Source organism: Chelonia mydas, chromosome 6 (assembly GCF_015237465.2).
Source record: "Chelonia mydas isolate rCheMyd1 chromosome 6, rCheMyd1.pri.v2, whole genome shotgun sequence".
NCBI classification, from domain to species: domain Eukaryota; kingdom Metazoa; phylum Chordata; order Testudines; family Cheloniidae; genus Chelonia; species Chelonia mydas.
Genome location: NC_051246.2, coordinates 32,086,116 through 32,104,111, shown reverse-complemented (window position 1 = coordinate 32,104,111; position 17,996 = coordinate 32,086,116). Strand labels below are relative to the sequence as shown.

Below are 17,996 nucleotides of genomic sequence, written 5' to 3'. Positions count from 1 at the left end.
TAAATGAGTAGGAAGGAGAAGTATCTTACAGGGCATTTGCAACAAACATCTTGGGGTGAAATTCCGGCCCCGTCTGAAGTCAATGACAAAACTGAATTCTCTTCAGCAGAGGCCACATTTTCGCCCTTCTGTCTTTTAAAAGAGAAATTGACATTCAGGGTTAGATTTTGGCTGGCCCTCCATGGGGATGCTAGGGAACAGTGGGTCACAGGGAGTCCTTCTGGAGCACAAGGAGAGTTGGCTAGTGCTGCCAGCAAAGCTTAGAACCCCAGAGGGGGTGTGTCTGGGTGGGAGAGTCCATTGTACGATGGGACACTGACACACAAGATTAAGGAGATGAAAGAAGATTGAGGGGAAAGGGACAAGTGGGGAGAGATGACCAATGAAGGGATGGGGTAGGGGAGCCATTTGGGAATGATGGAGTGTATATCTCACATTGCAAGTGTCAGTGTCCCTTATTTTGGGGCCCTATGTCCCACAGCGGAGCACCAGAAGATTAAGCAGCACTGTACATCACTGTAACGGTACACATTTTTGAAGGCATCAGAGCAAAACTGTAAAGAAACCGGTATAAGGGATCAGGACTGGAGTATATTATTTTGGAGGAAGAAAAACTTGGTGGAGGAAAAACTTTGGAAATCATTAATAAAAAATAGCTCAGTACGTTCTCACCACTCTGTGGTTTCTATTACAAGCTGGTCTGACCAGGGAAAGAGTCATTTCTCAAATCATCTCCGCTTTTTTACCTTTTGCCCTGGAGAGATGTGAGCACTGACGTGCTTTAGGACTGGCTTTAGGTTGCTGTCATACCGGACACTCAGGTTCTGTATTTGGATCTCACCTCTGTCAGGCCAGTTCTGAGGAATCTGTGAAGGAGCTGTACCCGGAGCATAAAAACCCACTTGTGATCAATTCATCAATTCATTAAATGCTCTAATAAGTTATTTATGGCAATTCATTGTGAATCATTAAATATTTAACAAGTTGTTTTCTGCAGCGATACTATACCACACTCACAAAGGAGCCCTTCATAATTTTCAGCTTCTGTTTTTAGAAGGCCATTGATCCTTTTCACTGCTCCCAGCTGGATCTCCATATCAGCCAGGTTACGAACCATCCAGTTCAGGTAATTAGACACCTGAAATAATATAAATAAATAAATTTCACTTTTTGCTAATATGAAATACTGGAAAAGAAACAGCATAACACTATTAGGCCACCAAGCAACTTCCATTCCTCCAAGACAGCTTTTTAATTGTTTCGGTGAAGTTTATTCAGAGTACAAAGTCTTAATAAGCTGGACCACTGAATGAAACATTTGGTGCACATTAACACAGTGGCAAGACTGGTTGCAAGTTAAATATTCTAGTCATGGTGCTCTGGTATTATGGTGCTGCATGCCAATATTCAAAAAGAAAATAAAAGCTAAGAGAGAGAGAGAGAGAAACAGATATAACTTTTCTGTAAAAAAAACAAACAAACAAAAAACCCTGAATATCTAGAATGAGAGATTACAGCATAATGGTGAGTAAATTAGTGATCTAGTAATACTACTTTTCAATTAGTATGAATGATAACATTTTGATATATTTATTAATAACTGCAATATATATTACTTACATGGGATTTAAGAACTCAGAAAAGAATATGCTTAACAAACATATCACCCACGCAACATGAATTGAAGTTAATGTACTATTTCAGTGTTTTTACAGCTTCCCAATAAGGATGTGTAAACAGCACCCTCTGTTCTTCCCATCTTTGTGTCCTGAAGAAGGCAGTGTGTGTGTGGGAAGCCACTCAATGCATGATTTAACTTACCATAAGAGCATAGGTTAGTCCTAAACCCACAAGTCCTGAAGAGAGCTGATTGTACAAGGAATTGGTAATAGAAGTCACAGCTGCTATGAGAACCACACACGCTCCAATGTACTCCTGAAGGAATATGAATAAGCTCCATCACTATATCTATCTATCTATCTATATATATCACACACACAGAGAGAGAGAGAGAGAGAGAGAGAGACACACCATGCAAATGTTTCGGTAAGTTCAGTTTGAAACAATAAACCCTTTATATGGCTAAGACTGAAACACATGCAGAAGATTTTAAATAATCTGTGGATAGAGATGCCGTTTAACCATTTTTGTTGCAGTGTCCCATGACTCCTCTCTTATTTCTTGATATTGTCGGTTGTATCCACTGTTGTGTCCCCATCCCATCTTAAATTAGGCTTGGTCTACATGTAATTTTTGTACCAATATAACTATTTCAGTTAGGTGTGTGATGCTTTACTGAAATAGTTATACTGATACAATGCCTAGTATAGATTCAGTTATACCCATAATATAAAGGTGCCATATATTAGAATAGCTTATTCCCTACATTTACAGGAATAAGCTATACTTGAAAAACTGTGTCCACACTAGAGGTTATGGAACTGGTATAGTTAAAGTGGTACAATTTTTGCATACAGATAAAAACTTTAGAATGGGAAGTCAGTGGGGCAGGGACTGGCCTCCTCTATGGCCACATCTATGCTGGCAACTGGACAAAGGTACAAGGCTGTGTGTACACTTGCCCACATAACCCACACCTGCACAGTGTCCAAAAAATATGCTGTGCTGGACACGGGTGTATACTCTGAACCTGGGAATACCCATGTCCACACAGCTTTTTTTGGGTAGGCAAGGTTAGCACTAGTATTTCAGGGGCAGTATCCCAAGGCTCTATGAGTCACAGGATACATTCTAGGATCTGCCTTGCTGTGTGTTGGTGGGACTGCAGATGCCTTCACACATTTGGTGATAGGAGCTCCCACTCACCCCTCTCCTGCCCAACTGGTGGAAGACATGGCACAAGTGACCGATGGTACCCTGCTCCTTCTTGTGAGACAAATGAGAGTGCATTGCAATACAGGACCGGTGACAATTTTGGGTGAAAGGACTCGGACCTCTCTCACAAGCCAAAGAATGGTGGCCTGGATGGAGAGTAATCCACTGTTGCCCCATGACACAGAGGACTACCAGCATTGCAACTGTAAGTCCATGGGAGGCCACCACTTCTGGACCAGGAGAATCAGCACCGTGTGGTGGGATTACATAGTGTTGGAAACTTGAGATGATGACCAGTGGGCCACAGAACTTCAGGATGAGGAAGCCAACATTCATGGAGCTCCATGAAGAGCTGGCCCCAATCCTACAGTGGGAGAACACAAGGATTTGGAGACCCATCCCAGTGCAGGAGCAGATGGCTATAGCCCTCTGGAAGCTGGCAACATCAGACAGCTATCAGCCAGTGCCAAACCACTGTGAGGGTTGTGGTGGTGCAGGTTTGTGAAACCATCCATGCACTCATCTACCCACATGTGGTTGCGATCACCAAAGTTCCAGAAATTATAGTGGGGTCCCAGAGAATGGCCCCGTGCAATTTGGAAACACCATCAATGGCACCCACATCCCCATACTTTGCCCACTGAAAGGCGCGAGTGAGTACTTCAGTTGAAAAGGTTACTACTCACTCGTTCTTAAAGGCTTAGAGGACCACAAAAGCAAATTCCTGAATGCTGTCCAACACATAGGACAGGCCATGACACTGAGTACTGAGGAGATTGGGATTGTACTTGAAGGGGGAGGAAGGGACTTTATTCCCCAGAAGCAATGTGGTTCTCTTTGCCCACAGTTATTCTGGGGGACCCCCATATACTCGCTCCCACACCGCCTAATGAAACCCTAGCCCAGCTTTAAGCACCTGCCAAAATGGAGATTCAACTTCAAACTAAGCAGCTGCAGGATGATAGTGGAGAACACCTTTGAATGGCTGAAGGCTTGTTGATGATGCTTATGCTCTTGGTTGGAGCCCAGTGTAGCCAACACTGTCTGCATTATTGTGGCATGCTGTGCCCTTCATAACATTTGTGAGATTAAAGGTGAGTACTTTAGGACAGACTGTACAGGACAAGATGGGCTTGCAAAACCTTTACGGAGCAGCTTGATCCAGTGAATGTTCATACTGATGCTGGACCACAGTGGGCCAGGGAAACCAAGGATGCAATTTGTGCCTACATTATGGATGAATGGGCGGGCAGGTAGGTAACTGCAGCCTGGTCCCAAACAAAGTGCCACACCCTATGCATCTACTGTAAAAATAAAAGAGGGAACATTCCCATTCACTTGTGTTTCAACACAGGTTTTTTACCCTCCCACTGACTGTCATTAGCCGATTGTTTAGGTAATGACTCATTACAGGTAACTGGGGCAGGGCACCTCCGCAGGTATAGCACCTTCTGGTCTGTGATTGGCCTGCAGATGGTATCTGGCCAGATAAATTGCTCTTACACTTATTGTTCTTTCATTTTGTGTTAATGTTCACAACTGTTAGCCAGACCACAGTTCAGGTGGATTACTCAGTGTCTGAAGGACCTTGAGAACAGTTGATGAAGCGGGTGGGAGGGGCTTTTACATCTCATTTCTGGTGACTGTGATTGTGGGGGGATTTACCCACCTTCTCTTCCTCCCCACTCCACCGGCCCAAGTTAATAAAATTACTTGTTATTTCTATGCACACTGCTCTTCCAACATGTCTCCAGCTTACTTATATTCACATATACCAGGACAGGGAGAGTTTTGGAGGGTGGGGGTGGTTCTGGGAGGGTCAGACTGGACTTTGCAGTTTTCTACCCCAGAGAGTTATATGACTCAAAGCACTGACTGATAGAGCCCAAAACTGAAAGGGAAAAAACACTATCTTTACCAAAGCCCAAATGACAGGTCCACACACAAGTAAAAGAAACTAACATTTATTGAAACTAGTACATGTAGCATACCTCTGAACATTTTTTTTAAAAGAACTGTGAATGAAAACGGAATGGATCAGACTTCCTGAAGAATGTTAAAACTTTATTCCCTATGGCCCCATCTTCCTGGCCCTGATCTCCCCCTACTTTGTACAAGGAGGGGGAATGTCTTTAAAACATTCAGGGGGGGGGGGGGAAGGGTTGTCTCCTGAATGGGGTTTGGGGGCTAGACGCACGCTGGCCTTCAGGCAGTCTTGGGCTCATTGTTTCCCTCCTCCACGGTCACAGAACTTCCCCGGGAGGGGTTTTGGGGGCCAGTACAGAGTATTGGGCCTGGAGTCTTGCAGCCTCCCACCCCCATCACAGAGGGTGGGGTTTGGGTCCCCTAACTCAGCAGCATGGTGGGCTGCAGGTGCAGGAGGAGGAGTAGCTGGAGGAGGAGGTGCCAGTTTATGGATACTGGCACAGCTACTGCGGCAGGCAGGACCTGAATCCATTCCACCTCCCCTTGTATCAGGGACTCCAACAGGGCGTGCTCCCAGTCCCCTTGGGCAATTCCCATCCCCTCTACCATGTGTCCTGCTCCAGGAACCAGATCATTAATGACTCCTGCCTTTGGAAAAAACGTTCCTCCCACTCCATAGACTGTTGCTCCAGCCCAATAGCCCATTCCTCTCTTGCCCTTAAAATCAAACTTCTCCTGGCTCCTTCTGTCGACCCCAATGAGCACATCCTCCAGTGTCATCCTTTGTCTGCCCCTACTGCCCTGGGCTGCTGCTCCTGGATTCCAGGCAGAACGGGTTCACTCTTCTCAGACGAAGGTCCTGCCAAGTCAATCACAATTTCATCTTTCCTTGGAAAGCAGGTAAGAAATCCCCCCACATAACATAACACTGCTGTGGGAGGTCACAATAGTGATACTTCTCAGCATTTCAGGAATGTGATTGTTTTAGTATCCTTGATTCTCAGACAACTTTTGCAGCCCCCAAGAAAGGAGCACCTGCTGAAAATGGGAGTTAGCATCAACTAATGGTTTTTAAAAAATTAATGTCTTAAAGAATATGATTGGGCTGGTGGGGGCATTTATTTCTGGGGCAGTAGTAACTGTTCTTAATTCCTTCTTTTAAGGCTGGCCATCGACTGGAGAACCTAGTAGTTTTAAAATTACCAGACTGGAAAGGGGAGATAGATTTCTAGTCCCGTGATGGGGATCTGCCAATCTGTGACAGAGAGATGTTTGTGCTACTTGTCATCCTATTGGTATCACTGAACAGGAGGGTTTGGTGAACTCTGAAGGTGGGCCAAGCACATTTGTGCTGCTTTTGAACTTTAAGAAACCAGTTGGAGTTTCTGCTGCACCAGAAATTTTTTTGACCTATGCTTACAGGACTGGGAGACAATCTGAATGGAAACAGACTACAGTCCAAGATACCAGACTGAGCCTGCTTGGAGGGGGAGAAGCAAACCACTGCAAATGCCTACCCATCTCCAAACCAGGAAATCATTTCCCTTTATCCAACAAAGGGTGGAGAAAGGAACAGGGAAAGAAAGAGGGACATCGCACCTGTACTATGTTCCCTGAACTTCTTGATCAAGGCCGCAAATCAATGACCTCCCTACTGCAAAGTGAAACTGGATTGTTTGTGCAGCCACCAGCACAGATCCCAGACTCTTTCTCCCGGCTTATGGAGCACAGCACTGAGGGGGGAGAGGCAGGACACCAGGGCAGGGTAATGTTCGAAAACATTTATACTGCGACAGAGGGCTGCTGTTGTGTTCCTCAGAGAAGCAAAGGCTCCCCTTCTCTTTTCCTGTACATAACCGACCCTGATACTACACCAAAGCCCAGTTTTGCACAGCTCCCATGTGTTTGTTGTGCAACTGAGGGGAGGGATTATTGTAGTGAAAGTTTGTAATCTTGAAAGGAGCTATAACTCTGGAGAACCATTCATCTAGTACAAATGTCCTGTCCCCACAGCTGGATCTTTCCACCCCCTCCCTCTTTGTCAGTCTGTTGGCCAATAAACTCACATACCCAGGGGCAATAGGTTAGTTCACGAATAATCCACTCTATAGCTTCTGCAAAAAAGCTTTGTAGTGGTTTATGGTCGTTCAATAAAATGGTGAATTTCCAGTTGCATCTTGGTTGGGGACCATCTGGGTGAGGGTGGGGTTTAACTTACCAGCCTCAGGTTCTAGTTGCTGCTGAGTAGAGAGGTTCTCCTCTTGCTCATCAGGAGGGGCTTGCTGAGCTGTCTTCTCCTTGCAGGGCTGCAGGATGACATGCTCTTCTTTCTCCAAGGCCTCCTCCTCTGCAGTCCCCACCATCTCCACACCATGGCCTTCATCACCATCCCATCAGCTGATGAGGCTGGTGGGGGTTGAGGAGGGAGTCGTGCATCACCACAGGCTCAGTAGCGGGAGCCTGGGAGAACACTTGGTTCAGCTCCTTGAAGGATAGGCAGATTGGAGGACTTCTCCTGGAGCGACTGGTGGAGTCTTTTGCCTTCTGATACCGGAGCCTCAGGTGCTTTATTCCTTCCCGGGAGTGGGCCAGAGTACAGTGAATGCCCACCTGCACCAGCCTCTCTGAAACTTTCAGTTACAGGTGTAAGTTCCTGATGCTGTGGGAGAAGTTGTGGAAAACGGTGAACTCCGACCACACATTTATTGGGACCTGGGTGTGGTTGGCTGACTGGGCGGCAGCTCGTGGAACATGTTCACTTGTACTGATGAAGAAAGTCCAGTGGAAAACTGTTGTGAAGGGGTCAGTGCAGCTCACTGCTACCGGTGAGAATGAGGAGGCAGGGACCTTTATCGATTTGGATAAGGGTCAGGCAGGAAAGGGTTCAGTACATTGTGGGAACAGGACTGAAGGACTATTGAACTCAAGACACGCCCCTTACCCCATCCACTCTACGCACTGGCGTGGGTACGGGGCCATGCGACAGCCCGAGGCATGTTCATACCCACACCCCTCAGGTCTACTAGCATTCTTTCCCTGGACAGGTCTTGAAGCCTGTATTTCTGGGGTTTAGATGTGGATGCTAGGTGGGTTCTGGCACAACCATGTGCTTGGACCATGTCCAGTTGCCAGTGTAGATGTAGTCTACGTTTATACAGTGCCTAGTACAACAGGATCTCGATCATCTCTAGATGCTTCTTCATTATTATTCCTTATTTGCTGAATAGAATACAGACTAGTTCTCTTTCCTCTGAGTCACCAAAAAAACTGAGTTTAGGTGGCAAATATACCAATATATGTGAAAGTCTAAAATTAATGTGCAGATTGACATGAAATACACACACTGATGTACTTGTAATGTATATGGAAGAATCACACATTTATAAGATGAGTAGCAGCAGCTTTGTTACATCGGTGCCTTGCAGAAACAGATACAAATGCCAACACCACACAGCATAAGAAGCTCTCTGTATTGCCTTCCTGAAGACTCATTTTTAACAGATAATTTCTTTCACCTACCTGCTGTACTTGCGCTACAAAGGGAACAAGAACACAAAAGGCAATAGCCCTGTCCTTTGGCTGACTGAGGAAGGGCGTATGCCCAAATCCTCACATACCCTATTGGTGCAGAAAGCACCCAATACAGTGGAACCTCAGCACAGGTAGCTGGATGGATGAAGCCCAGGTGTACTGACATGCGCAGCCCCCTGAGGGATCTTGATAGACAGCACAGCTAGAGGATCTTTTGCTCTGATCATTCCTCCCCAAAAGGGGAAGGGCGGAGGTGGGGAGGCAGGCAAAAAAGGGCCATGAATCCTATTCCTGCTCTGGAATAATTCCTCCCCTCTTGCACTCCATTGGACTTTCATCGATGGGGTAACTTGGGCAAATTTTCATTAAAAAGACATGTACATGGCAAAGGTATAGGCTGGATAACTCATATGCATCAATGGAGTGCCAGGATCAAAGCGAAGCATAACACCGCCCTCCCTCGCCCCAAACAGAGTAATGTACTTGCCATGCGGACTTCCAGCCAACGATTGGCAGCTGTAAGGAAAAGGGAAGCAATATTGTTGGAATCTGTATATTCAAGAAGCTTCTGTCGGAACCGGCTTTCATACCTTCAAAACAGAAATGGCAAAGCAAGGAGTCATTGTGTGTCATGAGGCCTTGGAAAAGTGTAAAAAAAAAAAAAGCAAAAGCATTTAATAGGCTGTATTTTTAAGAGCAATTCAACCCAGCCTCTTAATCCGAATACCCAGATGTTGAGTGCATATATTAGAAACACACAAACAGAATTTGCATGCCCAAATTGTGGAGCTGGAAGTTGCAGCATGCTGCCACAGCTTCTAATTATAGATAAAACTTTAATTTTAAAGGTCTGAATCACACAACAGTTCAAGAACTGGAACCTCCCGAGTGTCCTAAACATGACCATATGAAATCATCCCTCAGCCACAATGTCCTTTCTTTAGGAACAAATAAGATTTTGCTATCTTCTTAAACTGGAGCTGACATTTTATATAGGACTCTGGGACTAACATTGGCTAGCTGGGCAGTTCATATTAAAACTATAATTTATAAATGACAACAGACTCTGGCTAGTCATTCACTACCATGGCAGCAGTGAGGAAGGTGGCTTGAAATAAAGAAAAAGATAAGAGTCTGAGAAAGTGTGTGCACGCACACGAGTGCACAAGAGAGCAAGAGAGTGAGCAATTGAAAGATGTGTTAGCTGTACAGAAAACACAACTCCTCTTTTCACTGACCATATAAAATCGAGTGGGTTATTTGCTATTTGTATTGCAGTAGTGCCTAGGAGCCCCCGTCATGGATCAAGACCCCACAGTGTTAGCGACTGTCTCTTAATTTGTGCATAGACAATGCCCAGTACATTGGGGGAGCCCCTGAACTACAATCAATAAAAGTAGCAATAAGACTTTTATAAACCAGTTTTTCTCTCTTCAGAATAAAGCAGCCGAAGAGCACAAAGGCTGTTAAATACAGCAAGTTTGTTTTACATTTACTACTGTAGAACTACACTGATGTACACTAACAACTAGAAGAACATTTGCTAGTTAGTGAAACTTCTGCATTAGGCCTTGATCCTGCAACGATGTCAGTGGGGCTCCATGTGGATGCAGCAGACTGCCCACTCTAGTGCTTTGCAGGATCAGGGTCTTAGCTAGTACTCAAATCAGTCAGGGTAATATACCAAAACGTGCACTTTGTACATTTATTTTGATAGCTACTAATAATACTTCACAGCATACCAGTAAATGGACTGTAAAATATTTTGTAAAAGAAATGAAGCCTTGGTTATAAAATATAGCTGTTATCAAATCATTACACCGACATGAGGAGAGAGACAGCCAACATTTTGTACAAATGATAAAGCCCGAGTATTAGTGAAGTTTTACTGTGTGTCAGTTACCAATATTCCTGTATCCCCTTCCAGGTACAGGCTAAAAAGTAATTACCTTTAAAAAAATCACAGACCCTCTTTATTAAAATGTCCAGGCTGTTCACAGATTATCCCAGTGGTCATGACACTATAAAACGCTAGGGATTCTGGCAGTGTGCAGTCAGCTGTGGAATGTGTGTGGGCGGTGCAATTGCTGACGAGTACAATTTGTCATTAGAGTGCTGCAAATTTCTCAGAATCTCACTACAAAAATTGTCCCTAAAGTGAAACCCTTCCATGGGGAAACCTTGCTTACATTTTATTTATTATTTAGGACAGACCATGTCAAAGTCCTTTATACACCAGACAACATATGGAGATGGTATATTTACACCCAGGATACTTGATGAAGGATTCTTTGTGGCTGCAGCGACAGCAGCTTTGTCTTTCTGATATAATTCCTGGATTTTTATAAATTGCTCAAAATGGCCCAGAAAAAATATAGGACAGTAAGGGTGCCACAGGAACAACTGGTACCTGCTAGCCCTATGGCTGGATTCCTCCTATATTACTGTGTTATTTTTAGGAACGTAGGAGCTGGGTACTTTGTTCAGGCTTTAATGTCTAAACTTCAAATGCCACTGCTACTACTCAATATGCAGCTGAAAAGCAATATACTCCTAAAAATAGCCAAGGTACAAGCTGACACAGAAGCTTGGCATGTAGACGGAATACAAAACCTACTGAACGTCTCCTGCTGTTTGGGTCAAAGATTCATCAGTTATTCTGGGATTTCAAGCTGATGAAATCGCAAACATGAGGCTCCCTAAATTCTGAACAGGCTTTGCTGGAGCAGTTCATTTCATGGTGACTGGGGATGGGGGATCATGAGGGAGTGTACTAAACAATGAAGGGTATCAGTGAGGTGGTATTAGGAGTGATTTATTGTAGCAAAACTCTTAAGCAGTGCAGCACTAATGGTCACATCTGTTAATTTCTGCCAGAGTAGAAGAGGATTGGGATAAGAGACAAAGAGAAAAGCAAGGATTAGAAACCAGAATGGAATAATAAATTTCCTTAATGGGGCACACAGGAGAACACATACCAATAAACTAGAGAAGACTGTTGGCACTTAAATAACAAGCATAAATCATAATAATTAATACTGAGAAATACTATGCTGTTCTCCAAACAGCAGCAATATGCCAGCATACTGTACTCTCATTCAGCTACGAAGTTCAAAGCCTGATTGGGACAATTTAAATACTAACATAATTAAATACAGGCAATGTTTTTTTGATCTCCATTTGTTCTGTTCTTTAAAAAATTAAACAGAAAAGAAAGGAAACTAAATGCTAAAGACCCTACAGGTTCATAACTTTGTGGATGAAAAGTATTATACAATTATGTAAATGAAACATTAAGGTTGTACAGGAATAACCACAAAGAATTATAAAATTCCAAAGGTGAGTTGTTAGCAGCAATGTTAACTTGCAACATATGTGTATGTGTAGATGAGACGGGGCTCGGGAGACTCAACTTTGACTCAACCTAGAAATGACAGAGATAATGTTGGTTTGGGGAAGCAGCTGGTAGGTTTGGCAGAACTTTTACCGGCACACCAGAGGGAATATTATATTTGTAATACAGAAGCACAACACAGGTGTGTTATTAGATCTTCCTCAGCTGTTTCCAAAAGTCTAAATAGATGTTATGGACAAGGACCAGTCAGGCAAGCAAGGACTTAAAAGATCGTTGTATTGTAATTTAAATTCTTCATAAATGCCCAGATTTGTAGCCACCAGCCTCCATTCTTGCAAGTGTGGATCAAATAACTGCGGGTGCAATTTTACCCCTCCCTAAAATTATTGGCATCCACATTTTAGATCACTTAAGTGTCCAAGAACTCCATTTACTGATGTAGTGAGGTACTTAAACTTCTAAGTGACCCAAACCATAATTATCTGCACCTACAAACCGTAGGTGCAAAAGTGGGTGCCTAGTTAAGGGTAGGTTGAACATTTCATTCATGACATATATCCTATGTCTCGCATATATCAAAACACAATACAATTTTTTTCTAAAAAATATACCTGAAAGCTCGTATAGTGGTTAAACCCTCCATAGTCTCTGAAAAATGGCAAAGTAATGGCAGCTGGGTGCTGTCATCCAACTGTTGCAGGTCCCTGGAAACAATTTTAAAAAGAAAATCAGCTTTAATAATACAGTGATCCTTTTGAAATAAGCACTACAGTGTCTTGGGGAGTAAAATGGAACATCTACAGAACAGAATCTCATGCCTGTGAGCCTAAAACGGCAGAATTTCAAATGCAAAGACTCTGAGATGTTGCTAATGGGACTCTTGCACTAAGACAGATACTCTAGAAAAGCAGGAGGATCGTTCTTACTAAACGCAAACACACAGTACTGGAGCTCTGAGAGGTCTTACTGCAATTCACCCCAACATGCACCTTGTTCCTACATTCCAATTTCTCATGTGGAATGATTTACTTCTGAAACACCATTCTGGCTTCAATTAACTCAAATGAATATAAGCAATTAATTTTTGCTACACTGCTTAGCAATAACCACCAAATCAATGTAGGCATTGATGATCTATGTAAAGTTAAATTCTGTTTAGTCCTGTAGGAAGTGGGAAAGGGCACAGGTAGCCCCTTCTCAATTTGTGTACATATGCAGGATCTAGGCAGAACGCTTCCACTAGCACTCCTTGAACACTGTGGAGAGGGGATCTACGTGGCTTTATGGGCCTGATGGCATCTAATAGCAACTGAGGGTGAGAGTGCTGCATCTTTTAGAGGCAATCGTGGTACAGATGCGGAGTAAGCTCCACCCCTCAATTTTTCTCCTTGATCCCTGAACTTTTCTTCATTTCCATCTGCCCTAGTCAAGCTAAATGCCTTTGGCCATTTCTGCTTAGCTGCTATATCTTCACACTTCTCCTAAGGCTCAACCTCACCGGAGAGGCTAGCATTTGGCCCTTGTTTTGTGGATTGTGAATTCTGGTATGGTCATTGGTTTAATGATGGAATCAAACTTTTCTCCCACTCAGAAATTCTAATTTAATAGTTATAAACAATGCAGCTGTAAAATGATACATTTTTACTGTGATAGACCTGACTTGCTTTCATGTAGGGATACAGCCTTGGCAGGGCCCCGTTTAAAACTCTCTATTTCCTGGCACCAGATCATGAATTTCAGAGTACGTTTTAAATACCAGAATGAGCCCGGTCAATGCTCTTACCTTGAGGCCACTCGAAAGTATTTCTGGATGAAATAACATATGATAGCAAGAGGAAGCAGGGCAATGAGAAACATTGGCGTGACGTAGGAGATTACAGCAAGAGCAGATACACATAGCAAAGTGGAGCGGCTCAGGCACTCCAGGGTAGCAGGAATGTGCTGGATAAATAAAGAACATTTAATATCAAAGGTAAGGCAAACAAAGGAGTAATACACAAGTCAACATCTCATCTCATTCTTCTTCCCCCCACTCACAAAAAGTTACCATAACTTTGAAGATTAACATTTCTGAACTGGCTGATGGATTCTGGGGAAAACTGATGGTATTTTTATGTGGCTCCTCTGCATGCATACATTGCACAGCACATTCCTCCAAAAGAATACATGTCGCACAGCTAGCAATAGAGATGAGGTTAATAACCAGTCAGCTTCAAGGCCTGTGACTATCCTAGGTACCCTCTTTAGTTGGAGGTGCTCTAAACGTCTTTTTAGTTCATTCTGGCGCAAGTGCTCCAACCCTGAGACAACACAGTGTCCCTTTACATTTCTTTACAGAAGAAAAAACATACCCAAGACCCTTCAGCATCTGAAAAGCCTCTAACCAAACAAGTTTTTCAGCATGGATTTTAAAAACAGGATTCCCTTTTTCTGAACACTGCAAGTCATAATGATTTATGAGCAGAGGCTGAGGGAACTGGGATTATTTAGTCTGCAGAAGAGAAGAATGGCGGGGAGCGGGGGGGGGATTTGATAGCTGCTTTTAACTATCTGAAGGGAGGTTCCAAAGAGGATGGATCTAGACTGTTCTCAGTGGTCGCAGATGACAGAACGAGGAGTAATGGTCTCAAGTTGCAGTGGGGGAGGTTTATCTTGGATATTAGGAAAAACTTTTTCACTAGGAGGGTGGTGAAGCACTGGAATGGATTACCTAGGGAGGTGGTGGAATCTCCTTCCTTAGAGGTTTTTAAGGTCAGGCTTGACAAAGCCCTGGCTGGGTTGATTTATTTGGGGATTGGTCCTGCTTTGAGCAGGGGGTTGGACTAGATGACCTCCTGAAGTCCCTTCCAACCCTGATATTCTATTCTATGATTCTATGATAATGGAAACAAATATAAAATGCATTCAAAAACATAACAAAATTTTCAGATCAGTTATAGCTAAATGAGATTTAGTCCATCTTAACACAACATGGCGGCATTCAGACAGGACATTTTCTGGGCTGAAGATGATAGGGGAAAATTGGCATGCATTTCTGGAGAACAGATTTATTTTGTCTCTGTACCTGGTCAATGGTGTTGCAATCAGCTGAAAATCTGTTCAAGATGCTTCCCAGTGGTGTTGTTTCAAAAAATCTAAAATGGACAGTAAATGGGAAAGGTCATTGTGACAGTGCCCCCCATAAGACTTTATGGAAATATGCTTATGGATATATATGACATAACTGGAATATGTTCTATGCTACATATGCGATATAACATATCTATATAAAGGTTATGATCTACTGAATCTATTAATCCTATTTGTATGCATGTATCATATTTGTATTTGAACTTATGAATATTGGCCGTGTACTGGCTTGATTTCTTAATAACCTTAGTAGAGCATTTGGTCAGTTCCTGGAGAAAGGAATTCGCAAAGTTAAGTGCCCAATCAAGAAGCACTTAAGGAACAATGCATCTTGGAATGCTCCAATCCACATAAGAAGTCTTCCTGGAGACATTCAAGATACCATGTGGGCAATGGCTTCTGCATGTGAAAACAGAGTCATGCATGGACATGTGACTTGCCCAGGTGACTCCAGAACTCCATCTTGGAGCTGGACTTTGCAAAGGAGAGAGGAGGGGGGTCTCCACCCAGAAGAGAAAGTCTATTTAAGCCTGTTTTGTCTTCAGCTGACTCCATTTTGTCTTCAGCTCGCTAAGGAGACAGCCACTCCACCCACAAGGATCCCTGAAAGAAACTGGAACAAAGGACAGTAACTACAGCAGGTGTGAGTGCTTGCTGGATCCAGACTAGAAGGAGGCTAGTCTGTAAAACAGATACTGGAACTGGTGAGGTTTTTATTTGTATTTAGTTTGATTAGACATAGACTTGAGTGCTTCATTTTATTTTGCTTGGTTATTCACTTTGTTCTGTCTGTTACTGCTTGGAACCATTTAAATCCTACTTCCTGTATTTAATAAAACCACTTTTACTTATTAATTAACCCAGAATATGTATTACTATTTGGGGAGGCAAACAGCTGTGCATCTCTCTATCAGTGTTACAGAGGGTGAACAATTTATGAGTTTACCCTGTATAAGCTTTATACAGTGTAAAACGGATTTATTTGGGGGTTTGGACCCCATTGGCAGTTGGGCATCTGAGTGTTAAAGACAGGCACACTTCTGTAAGCTTCTTTCAGTTAAGCCTACAGCTGTTAGGGGATGTGGTTCAGACCTGGGTCTGGGTTTGCAGCAGGCTAGCAGGTCTGGCTCAAACCAGGCAGGGCACTGAAGTCCTAAGCTGACTGGGCAGGAAAGCAGGGGCAGAAGTAGTCTTGGCACATCAGGTGGCTGCTCCCAGGGGGTTTCTGTGATCCAACCCATCACAGTCAAAGTTAATATGCAAGTAGATATTAAAATACTTCACATTTCTTTCCATTTCTCTTGAGCTCCACACTGAGCTGGAACACAATCTATTGATAACAGTGGGGAATGAGTAATAGGTCTATAGTCTCTGTTGTGCTGAAGTCAGCCCAAACTTATTGCATTCCAAAACCAGGCATAATAAAGGAATAACTGTGTCCTAGCACTATGAATCATCACGCCAGATTTCACATGACTTCCCTGCACAATACAAGTAACATAACTAAACAAAATATTTCATATTATAAATATATTATATATACATAATATTAACTATGTTGTTTATTTAATTATGTATTACACACACACACACACACACACACAAAGCACTCCTCAGTGAGGAAAAATACAGACAAAATGTAATTGCAAGTCTTGCATGATCATATTAATTTTTCTTGGACTAGCAATATACCGTAGTCAAAAAATTATCAGTGTAAAAGGATTAATGACATTTTAAAATGAACCTGAAGTTATTGTGGGGACATGACAGCCAGGTGACCATAGAGAGGTGTCTATTTTAGGTTACAGTCCACCAAAGTCATTGGGACCCTTTTTAGTACAGGAAAGAAAGGATATCAAATAATTTAGAAAGGATTTTTAAAAGGATGAAGAGAGGATGTTAACTCTATTGTTGCCTATTTCATTTTCAATTTAGTGTTCATTTTATATTCTATCCACTAAGTATGCATACATAAAACAAAGATTAAATGAAGGTGACACTTTTCCATCGTTCGAGTTAACTTTAAAGTGTGGTTCTAGTCTGAAAAGTAAGTTTGCAAAAATAGTGTTGTAGGGTTCCATGCTTATTGTCCCTCAGTGACTTCCTTGTCAAATGAAGCTTGTAAATAAAAAGATGTTTTTCTAACTGCCAGCCCTGTCCTGGACTCTGACAGTGTTCTTTCCCTCTCATGCATCATCACCAGAAATAAAAATTATAAAGGCCAAATGAGGACCACAGCGACACCTGTGCAATCCCACTATCTTTAATGATGCCCTTGGTGATACTTCTTCCTTTCTGTTATCTTCAACAGAGTTGCTCAGGTGTAAATATTTATACCTCAGCAAATGTTTCCATTGATGATGAATATCATGGAATAGAATCTGCAGCTCATGGACTCCTCCTCCTGTTTTCTCTTGGTCAAAAGAGTAAAAAGAAGTAAAAACGTATTTTCATCAGATATGACTCTGGGGAATCAATCTGTTGAATCAGAAGGTAGAATTTTTATATAGCGTAAAAATGGGCAGTGTCTATTGACTTTCAATGAGCCATGTCACATTTTTTAATTCATAGTAACTTCAGAATGGAACTGCACAGGAACAGCTGCCTTGACATAAAGAATATCAAGTCTCTACGCTGCACTACTGCTTGCATTAGAATCAAAGTAGTACCTCATTGGTGCCAAAATAATTTTATTCAGCAGACAATAGTGTAGTTTTTTGGCAACTTTTAGACCAGTCCACTCCACTGCTATTGACGTGACAAGACACAGTATAATCCCAAGGCAGCAGAGAATGCTGAACATCCTTGAATAGCGAGAATGATTAAATTCCTAAGTAGTAAAGAAACAGAAGCAAAAATATTATTTTTAATATTTTAATCATTTAAAATACAGTTTGCGTTAAGAGAAGTGGAGGTGGGATTGACAGCCTTGAGGAAGAAGTTCTCTTTTCTTCTACACAACAGGGACAAAGAGAAGGAGTACTTGTGGCACCTTAGAGACTAACACATTTATTAGTTATTATTAATTTATCATTAATAAATTTGTTGGTCTCTAAGGTGCCACAAGTCCTCCTTTTCTTTTTGCAGATACAGACTAACACGGCTGCTACTCTGAAACCTGTCACATCAGGGACAGTACAGGCAGAGGCAACACAAGCTTCCCCATTTTGTTTTGCCAATGATTCTCTGCCATCTTAAGCCATAATTAAGCATTATTCAG

At 42.6% G+C, this 17,996-nt stretch overlaps 1 protein-coding gene across 8 annotated transcripts in view; it reads right to left on the bottom strand.

The window, feature by feature from the left end:
• The window catches only part of ABCC8 (ATP binding cassette subfamily C member 8), a 135,926-nt gene that overhangs the window by 10,066 nt on the left and 107,864 nt on the right, over positions 1-17,996 (bottom strand). For all 8 annotated transcript variants that reach the window (XM_037899708.2, XM_043549161.1, XM_043549159.1 and 5 more), the window contains 8 exons: positions 17,446-17,606; positions 14,712-14,781; positions 13,431-13,588; positions 12,259-12,351; positions 8,780-8,882; positions 1,822-1,935; positions 1,018-1,138; positions 747-877 (listed from right to left, as the gene is read on the bottom strand). In XM_037899708.2, coding sequence (XP_037755636.2) covers positions 747-877; positions 1,018-1,138; positions 1,822-1,935; positions 8,780-8,882; positions 12,259-12,351; positions 13,431-13,588; positions 14,712-14,781; positions 17,446-17,606 — 951 coding nt within the window. The remainder of the gene's footprint in view (positions 1-746; positions 878-1,017; positions 1,139-1,821; positions 1,936-8,779; positions 8,883-12,258; positions 12,352-13,430; positions 13,589-14,711; positions 14,782-17,445; positions 17,607-17,996) is intronic.